At 41.5% G+C, this 10,419-nt stretch overlaps 1 protein-coding gene across 1 annotated transcript; it reads right to left on the bottom strand.

Annotated features, from left to right (window-relative positions):
• Nucleotides 1-329: 329 nt before the first annotated feature.
• LOC308513731 (uncharacterized protein) lies at nucleotides 330-6,376 on the bottom strand (the record flags this gene model as incomplete). The annotated part of the gene is made up of 3 exons (XM_081083891.1): nucleotides 330-499; nucleotides 650-818; nucleotides 6,278-6,376. 3 exons carry the CDS (start codon nucleotides 6,374-6,376, stop codon nucleotides 330-332), a joined length of 438 nt encoding a protein of 145 aa, XP_080940017.1.
• Between the last annotated feature and the right edge of the window lie 4,043 nt (nucleotides 6,377-10,419).

The raw sequence follows: 10,419 nt of genomic DNA, 5'->3' as shown, positions 1-10,419 counted from the left end.
TCCGCTGGTGCAGTGGGCCAGCTCACTGTGCCAGAGCTGCTCCCGGCCCAATGCCCAGAGGTGTCATGCATGAGAAGAGAATGCCACAGCCAGCCACTACCTTTGCTCACAGGTGGCTCTACAGCAGCCTCAGGGACAAGCTGACAGCCAAAATACCCTTATGGAGCAGCAATGCGAGACACAGCTCCATGGCCCCAGCCCGGTTTCACTGCAGTCCCACTGCCAGCCCCTTGAACACTGAGTGCAGATCCAGGGAGAAGACCAGTACACAGGCACGCAGGGCTGAGGGAGCTGCCAGAGCTCCGCTTGCCTGTGGGAGGCCTTGCCTGTCATGCCAGTACTGTGGCCCACCATTCACTGTTCCCAGCAGTGCCCTTGTCTCCTCCCGAGGTGATAGCACTGACTGCTCCTTGTAAGCCAGTGTGATCTGCTCCATCACCAGGACCAGGAAGAAGCTGAGGACCAGGATAAACTCTTGTAGGGGAAACCGGAGCATCACCTGCAGGGCTGCCAGGGCCTCATCTATGGCAGACAGGGAGTCAGGCAGCAGGTCCAGGAGACAGGTGGCCAGAACACCCCTCCCCCTCCGCCCCCCCTGCCCAGACAAAACAGCTTACAAGGCTCAGGGCTTTCTGGCGGAAGGCTGAGGCTTCCGGGTTAGCTCCAGGCGGGCATAGCACACGGATGGACTCCAGACTGCAGATGAGAGTGAGCACCAGAAGGAGCACCAAAACCCCCAACCTCACCTCCAGTCCCCTGGGCACTGGGGGATCTGAGGCTATGGCCTCTGGGCTCCACACCAGGAGCTCTGGTTCTCCCTAGGTGGCCATGGTTGCTCCAGTGACTCTCAGAGCCTCTTAGTGTGGTAGGCAGTTAGACAGACATGAGCAGAGCAAGGACCCAGATACAGAGGGTCACCAGGGCCCAACCTCATTTTGTTGGCTGCAGACTGAAGGGTCCTGGGTTCGATTCCAGCCAAGGGGGCACGTACCTCAGTGGCAGGCTTGATCCCTGACCCTGACCAGGTGGGAGGCAACCAAACAATGTGTCTCTCGCACTGATGTTTTTCTCTCTCCAAAAGCATCGTTTTAAGCACCCCATATTTTTCTTCCAACATTTCTTCTTAAATATAGTGATTAAAGTTTACATATAATTCAGGAAAATTCAAAACTAGCAGATCTTTCCATCTGATAATAGGGCAGCCATATGTGGGGTGGCAAGCTTGGTGTTCACATGCTAGAAATGAGCTTGTCAAGCTGTTCTTTGTAGTTCCTCACAGCGACTTATGAGAACCTTTGCCCTTAGTAGATATTTAATTAAGCAGAGTAGTCGAATTGCTAAAATAACATTTCTGCACTGGATTTATTTGTCCTAGTAAATTCTTACCTGAGTAAATTCAGATCTTACATTTCAAACTTTTCCATGGTCTCCAAACTTGTTCTCTTCTCAAATTACTAAATATGATTACTTCTGGTGGGCTCTGGAGTAAGCATGTCAAATCCCGGTTCATGCACTAACTAGTTGTGTAACTTGAAGCAGGTCATCTCACCTTTTTAATCCTAAATGTTCTTGTCTGAACAATGAGTATTACTAATAAGGTTGTGAAGATTAACATGTCAATTGCTTAGTGCACCACTTAGCACAATTCATGTTAGCTACTATTATTATTATGGTTATCATTTCAATGTTAAATGTTTATTTCAAAAGTGATCAATTTAAAGCATATGAGTGTGTAATATACAGAAGAAAAAATTCAAAAGACACATAAACTTATGAAGAAATGTTGCAATTTACTAAAATTCAAATAAATGCAAATTAAACATTGATAGATAATTTTTGCTATAAAACTGGAAATATACTTAAAATGATCATCTTCAGTTTGGGCAAAAAAATAATTAAGCAAGCAGGTACTCTCAGACCTAATTGTGAGACTATAAATTGGTATTCCTTTTTGGGAATGCAACTTAATATGTATCAAAGGTTTCAAAAGTTTCACACTCTTGACCCTATATTTGGATGTGTCCCTCATGGAGATAGTCAGTGAAGTTATCAAAGCATTATATATAATAATGATAAATGTGAAACTAATTTTTGAAAACTCCGGAATGGTAAAATCTACCAGTTGAATATTATGAAGTTTAAAAATAATGTTCTCAAAGAATACTTAAGGTTAGAAAAAAAATACTCCTGTGATATTTCAAAACTGAATAGAGTATATGACCTCACTTTGTTATTAACATATAAATTATATACATGTATCAGTGATATTTTTATTAATCCTCACCAGGAGATATTTTTCCATTGATTTTTTTTTTTTTGAGAGAGAGAGAGAGAGAGAGAGAGAGAGAGAGAGAGAGAGAGAGAGAAAGAGAGAAGAGAGGGGTAGAGACAGACAGAGAAAAATATCAATGTGAGAGAGACACATCAATTGGTTGCCTCCCGCACGTGCCTGCAACTGAGGGACATGGCCTGGACCAGAATTGAACCCATGACCTATCAGTCCATGGATCGATGCTCTATCCACTGAGCCAGGGCTATCAGTGATTTTTTAAAATATATTTTATTGATTTTTTACAGAGAGGAAGGGAGAGGGAGAGTATTAGAGAGTTAGAAACATGGATGAGAGAGAAACATCGATCAGCTGCCTCCTGCACACCCCCCACTGGGGATATGTCCACAACCAAGGTACATGCCCCTGACTGGACCTGGGACCCTTTGGTCCACAGGCCAACGCTCCATCCACCGAGCCAAACTGGCCAGGGCTATCAGTGATGTTTTTAAACATCTCCACATGGATGACCAATAGGTATCTCAAACTTGACCTCTATATATCCAAATTTTTTAATTCCTAGCTGCCAGTCTCTAAATCTTTTCCTCCTCTAGTCTTATCTCAATAAGGGGAAAGTCATCCATCCAGTTGTTCAAGTCAAATACCTGGAATCTTTCCTGAATTTGTCTCTTTCTTTCATATCCACAGCCAATCCAACAGTAAATCCATTCACCTCCCCTTTCAAACGACCCAGAATCTAATCATTTTCCACCATCTCCACTGTTCCATTGAGTCTTGGCTTGATCACTGCTGAGGTCTCTTAACTGGGGTCTTTCCATCAGCACTTCCTCCCTCCATGCTCCTTTCTGAGAATGAGCCTTTAAAATATATCCAATCCTGTCACTCTTCTGCTCCAAGCCTCCAAAATAGAAGCCAGATCTATGTCTTGGCCTGCACAGGCCTTCTTAGTTGGCATTTCTGCTCTCTGAATTCATTCTCTACCACTCTTTTCTTCAATCTGTTGGTTGCAGCCACACTAGTTCCCTTTGTTTCTAATGCCCACCAAACACCCTCCCTTTCCACTGAGCCTCTCTGTCTACTTTTACCTCCACCAGGAAGGGCTGGTGCCTTTACTACCTTTAGAAATTTGTCTACGAGTCATCTCCCCATGTGATAACTCATAAGTTTATATTGATAGCTCAGTTCAAAGTTTAACATTCTATTTCTTTGTTTCTTATCTTTTTAACTTGGAAATCTTGGTTCTTAATAACATTAATATTAACTTACATGTTTTATTTTAATAAGTAAAAATATACTTATTTTGTAATACATAAAAGTACAAAACAACAATATTACTAATAATAAACCTATTGTATTCAAATATATAATACATATATACATATAATACATATGATATATATATATCCTAGCCTTATTCCAATATTTCCTCCCCACTTGGACAGCATTTTAAAATAGCACATACCATCAAGTGACTTTTTTTATCCTCTTTTGTTTTATTTATTTATATTAATTTTAGGACTATCATTATTATTTTTCTTTAATTCTTTGTTGTTGAAAGTATTACATATGTCTCCTTTTCCAAGTGACTTATTTATACTTTCTTTGTGTACTCTCTCCCCCATAGAACCTTCTGAGAAGTGATGACTTTTCTTTTGTCCCCTATTGGATCTTTGTTACTTGAAACAGTGCCTGGTTTATTTGTGAAATAAATAAACAAATGGACAAATAAATGCTATATCTTTAGATAAATTGGTGATTTTTATTTTCTTGTTTTTATTCTTCTGAACTTAAATGTTCAAAAATGACATTTGTTTTTTACTTTTATTACCAGAAAAAACCCATTCCACTATAAATACTATTCTTTTTATGTTTAACCTGCTAATTGCTAGTAGTAAAGGGCTAACTGAACACATGACCCTTTCAAACTTTCATGTATTTTGTCTTGGGTAGCTCTTTGTCTTTTCTTAACTCACATTTCCTCTTTTATTCATGGCATAATTGAAGACATCATATTTTTGCCCTTTCTAATTCTGAATCAGTATTAGACTGGTGCATTAACTCCTTGCCCATCCTTTAAACTTTTAAGTGCTCCTGCCAGTAGCACATCAATTATTTTGCTGTTTGAACCTTTAAATTTCTATCTTCTCTCTGCATTTCTTCCTACTTTGGGGTCAATGTATCTGTGCACATTGGAAGTACACTAATATTTATAGGACAGAACAGGTCTGGGAATGTGGCTAAGTCATTTTAGATATACTATATATTTTCATCCCAACAATAACTCTTTTTAGCAGCTATTGTTGTTCCATATGAAATAACTAAGGCTCTGGGAGGTTAAGAAACTCATGGGAGAGCACACAGCTAAGAACTATTGGCGGAGGGCACATCTGTATGAGTCCAAAACCTACACTCTTCACTTTTCATAACACTCTAGGGTCACCTCCCTGCTCTGTAATTTGTTTATCTATTTCTACATTTGTATACTCCCTCCTTTCGGAAAGGATCTGAGGGAGATGATACTATTGTTATTATTATTAAGCTCTGGTCTCTGCCTTCATACTACCTAAGCCCAGGAGATTGGGGAGGAAGGTATGGGCCACAGATGGATTGTGGAAGAAAGCTCATCCTGTTACCACAACCCATCCTCTTAGCATCAGCTACCAAGGGTGATGAACTTGCCACAGAATCTGGGATGTGTCTACCAGGGGCAGTGTTGGGGCATTTGCTACAGGGTGGTTCCAAGCTTAGCATGATGAGATTTGATTCTTAGCCACTGTACTAATAGGTCTTTGCTCTAGAGCAGGGGTGGCAAACTTTTTGACTCGAGGGCCACAATGGGTTCTTAAACTGGACCGGAGGGCCGGAACAAAAGCATGGATGGAGTGTTTGTGTGAACTAATATAAATTCAAAGTAAACATCATTACATAAAAGGGTACGGTCTTTTTTTTTTTTTTTTTTTTTTTTAGTTTTATTCATTTCAAATGGGCTGGATCCGGCCCCCGGGCCATAGTTTGCCCACGGCTGCTCTAGAGTGTTTATTAGTTCTTTGATTATCTTTTTTAAAATGTAAATGTATTTTTATTGTTGATAGTAGTACAAATATTTCCCATTCCACCCCCCCTGACCCCCCTCTTCCTCCCTTCCCCAGGTTTTTATCTTTTTTTTTTTTTTTTTAACAGATGAAGAAATTTGGGTGGAAGAAAATTAAGTAATTTACATAGCAGGGTCCTAATGTAATTCTATTGGACTTTATCGTCTATTTTCTTTCTATGTAATCATTCTATTTGTCTGTGTAAATATTGAGATACATTGGACCATGGCTCTAACACTCAGGGTCTTTTAAAAAAGAACAACCCTGGCTGGTGTGCTCAGTGGTTAGAGCATTGGCTCACCCACTGAAGGAGCTCAGGTTCGATTCTGGTCAAGGGTACATACCTGAGTTGCAGGTTTAATCCCTGGCCCAGTAGGGGCCAGTGCGGGAGGCAACTAATTGATGAGGTTTCTTTCACATCGATCTCTCTCTCTCTCTCTCTCCCTCCCTCTCTTGCAATTTCTCTAAAATCAATGGAAGAATAGCCTTGGGTGAGGATTAACAAAAGAAAAAAAAGGAGAACATATAGAATAGTTTTAGAATTTGAGACTGCTGAGAAAAATGGCAACATTTCAATGAAGTAGAGAAATGTAACCTGGCCTCTTGGGCTTCACATAACATGCTATTGATCATCTATCTGTGGCTTCCTTTGTGGTTTAAATATGTCTCTACACGTTCACTTGTATCATCAAGATGTTGATATTCCTCACCAAAACTAACATTACCAAGCTGCTTTGATGTATAAACGTCTGTGTAAGAAAGTTTAAATATTGACTTGTCTAGGTACAGCATGGTGGTTAACAAAACGGCTTTCTCAGCTCTTTTTCTGATTTTAACTGATCTAATTCTATTGCCAAACTTATCTAGAATGAGATCTTCTAAAGGTTGCTTGTACTTGGGAAGAATCAAGTTCATCTTTGATGGTATTCAAGGGGCTGTAGATGTAAACTAGTTCCACCAGTGTCGGGAAACTGTGAGTCATATCAACTCTCATGCTATCTGACTTTGAATGAGGAAGGGCAATGTTCACATAGGACCGTGTAGTTTGTTACATTAAGAACAGATTGAGCTTATTTTAATGCTCTTGCAGAACTCCAGATACCCTTATATGAGAATAAATTTTCAGGATTTCATAAAATAAGGTTCAGCCTTAACGAATGTGACCAATGTATCTGAGATGAGTGACTCAAACACAATAAGGGAAAGATACTCATAGTTTTAGCATTTAAACAATTTTGTATTTACTTGAGATTTTTTGAAAATCATAATTGCTCATTGTTTTCATTTTATAGCTATAAAAGAAAATCAACCATCGAAGAGAAAAAGATAAAATGTTTAGTCCCTAAGGAATATGTTGGTGTTGTCTCATAAAAAAGAGTCAATACTTGATGCAATTATTTGCATATTGACCTTAATGCACGATCTTAATCCCATGATTATTTCCCAAGATAATTGTTTAATGTCCACATTCCCTGAGTACTTTGTGCCACTCCCAGGCATGTGTATATGTGACTAGGTTTCCAGGCTTGTGAGGACAAGTGTACATACAAGTGCATACATAGATGATAGCCAGCCCTTCAGGGATATTAGATGTACTGAATGTTGGAAATGAGGTGTTTGATGACCTTTGCCAAAATGCAAAGTGAAAATTGGCAAAGTGAGTTTTATCACTTATAACCATAGTTTTGGAGAAGGAAGAGATAATTACCTAGCCAAATCCCTTATTATACAGAGGGGTTTTCTTTCTTTCTTTCTTCCTTCCTTCTTTCTTTCTTTCTTTCTTTCTTTCTTTCTTTCTTTCTTTCTTTCTTTCTTTCTTTCTTTCTTTCTTTCTTTCTTTCTTTCTTCTTTCTTCTTTCTTCTTCTTTCTTTCTTTCTTTCTTTCTTTCTTTCTTTCTTTCTTTCTTTCTTTCTTTCTTTTAGGATATGCTTTTATTGATGAGAGAGAGAAAAACATTGATGTGAAAGTGAAATATCCATTGGTTGCCTCTGGTACAAGCCCTGAACAGATATTGAACCCAAAGCCTAGGTATGTGCCCTGAACAGGACTTGAACCCAAAACCTTTTTGGTGTACAGGACAATGCTCCAATTAACCGAGCCACTCAGCCAAGGCAGAACTGAGTGTTTTCTTATAGCACATATACACTCAAGAGATTGCTTACCGCCCTGACCGGTTTGGCACAGTGGATAGTGTGTCGGCCTGCGGACTCAAGGGTCCCAGATTCCGGTCGGGGGCATGTACCTTGGTTGCGGGCACATCCCCAGTGGGGAGTGTGCAGGAGGCAGCTGATTGACGTTTCTCTCTCATCGATGTTTCTAACTCCCTATCCCTCTCCCTTCCTTTCTGTAAAAAAATTAATAAAATATATTTAAAAAAAAAAGAGATTGCTTACCCCACCACAGTGCTCTCTATTATGTTCTCAGCACTTACTGCTTAGCACATAGTTCCTACTAAATACCTGTTAAATGACTGACTGATTGACTGACTGACTGAATGAATGAATAGATGAGTAAATGATAGAATGAGTCTCTCCATGTGACTAGAGATTGTGCAAGCGCAGACCAGGAAAAGAAACCCAGGTGCTTCTTATCTTTCTTACTGTAGTTCCTATGAGTTCTCATGTTAGATCCTTATACCCTATTCCTGGAAACGCCACCTATTTTTGAACTAGGCCCTTTCCTTCCCTTATTTCACGTCTTTCCCAAAGCTTTACTTAATAACTGGATGAAAAGAGATTTCTTCCTCAACTCCATTTTGTCTGAACATGCAGCAACATATGAGTCACTCCTCACTTCTAAGACACAATAGAGCTTGTGTTTGCTATAAATATTTACTGCCCTGATCTCTGATTTACTTAATATTAACACAATGTTCTGGGTAGCTCAGAACTTTGATAGATCTATACTAGTGTTTGTTTAAGATCTCAAACTACTTTGGGTTCTAAATTTGGTAAATATAGGATCCATTCCAATTAAGGCTCCTGACAAAGTTGAAAACACTATATCTTTTTTTTTTTTTTTTTTTTTATGAAATGATAGACATTGTTCTAGAGAATGTTTGTCTGTCTATCCATTTATCTACTTAACCTCAAGTACTTCTAATGATCTCATGGGGTAAAAGATGTAACCCTATTTTTTTTTTCAGATGAGGGAGCTGAGACTACAAGCAGTTAAGTGACTTTTAGAAAATACTGGATCCAGGATTCAAATTGAGATTGGTTGGATTCTTCAGATCAAGTTCTTTTCATGACATTATGCACTTGCTTCTTCCCACCCCATAATTATGGACACCATTTAAAGGCACTGGGATCATTAAGCACTGACCGCTGTGTGCCTGCCTACCAGAGACAACTTTTGCTCCATTAACCCTTGCAGGCCTATAAATCCTAGGAAGACAGAGACCATGAAAGAACAGGGTATAGAAAACTGTTTTCTTGCCATATCTTTCAGACCAGTTTATAGTATCACTGAATGGGGAGCGAAGTGATATGATCTCTTCATCTTCTCAGAATCAAAGCTCATTAATCTCTCCTCCACATCTATGGGGCCACTTTATTTATTTTTTAAAAGTGATTTCATAATGCCAAGCTGAAGTGGGAAGGTCAGGGCCATTGGTGACTTATATTTTAAACTAGGGGTCCGGTGCGCGAAATTCGTGCACTGGGTGTGTGTGTGTGGGGGAGAGTGTCCCTCAGCCCAGCCTGCCCCCTCTCACATACTGGGAGCCCTCAGGCGTTGACCCCCATCACCCTCCGATCGCCTGATCGGCCCCTTGCCCAGGCCTGACGCCTCCGCCAGAGGTGTCAGGCTTGGACAGGGGACTCCCATCTCCCCCCGATCACTGGCTCTGGCCCCCGCCCAGGCCTGAGGCCTCTGGCCCAGGAATCATGCCTGGGCAGGGGACCCCCATCTCCCTTTGATTGCTTGCTCCACCCCCCGCCCAAGCCTGACGCCTCTGACCCAGGCTTCAGGCCTGGGCAAGGGGACCATCATATCTCCCCAATCCCCAGCTCCGCCCCCCACCCAGGCCTGATGCCTCAGCCAGAGGAGTTGACCCTCATCACCCTCCGATCACCAATCACCGGATCGGCCCCTTGACCAGGCCTGAGGCCTCTGGCAGAGGTGTCAGGCCTGGGCAGGGGACCCCCAGCTCCCCGCGGTTGCAGGCTCCGCCCCTGCCCAGGCCTAATGCCTCTGGCCTAGGCGTCCGGCTCAGGCAGTGGGGACCTGCAGTGGCAGCGGGGGGCGCCGCGATCGTGGGCTTCGCTTTAGGCCCAGGCAAGGGACCCCTAGCTCCTGGGACTGCAGCTTCGACCTTGCCCAGCTCCCATCCCTGGCTCCACCCCTACTTCCTGCTATCACTGGCCAGGGCGGCAAAGGTGCCTGATTCTCCGATCATGGCTGGGGGGCAGGGCAAAGGCGGCCCCAAGGCCGCCTTTGCCCTGCCCCCCAACTCTTAGCTCCCCCCTGGGTTTCCGATCACTGTCAGTGGCAGGGGACTTCTTCCTGCTTTCCCTTTCGCCTCCCTGCATTGTGCCTACATATGCAAATTAGTCGCCATCTTGTTGGCAGTTAACTGCCAATCTTATTTGGCAGTTAATTTGCATATAGCCCTGATTAGCCAATGAAAAAAGTATCGCCGTATGCCAATTACCATTTTCCTCTTTTATTAGTGTAGAAGGCATTTATATATCCTTTAACATTGCTGCTATAACACTATTCTCACACCTCACTTTTTTCACAGCAATCATTCAATTAGTCTCCATCAGAATATGATTTTTATTTTGAATTAGTAAATAATGAGTGTCAGTTTTGTGGGATTTACTCTAAAAGGTGTCAGAAGAATATAAATATGTATATGACACTTCTATTCTCTTTCCAATGGAGGAATAAGACATGTAACTCTTGCAAGCTAATCGGTGATCAACACTATAAATTCATTTATTCATTCATTCATTCATTCCATCAATAAACATTTATTAAACTTTGCTCTGTGGAAGACATGGACTATTAGCCTCAAAGGCCAGATGATAATT

Source organism: Myotis nattereri (genome assembly GCF_964212035.1).
Source record: "Myotis nattereri genome assembly, chromosome: 2".
Classification (NCBI taxonomy): Eukaryota; Metazoa; Chordata; class Mammalia; order Chiroptera; family Vespertilionidae; genus Myotis; species Myotis nattereri.
Note: the sequence above shows the minus strand (reverse complement) of the source record. Positions and strands in the feature narration are given on the sequence as shown.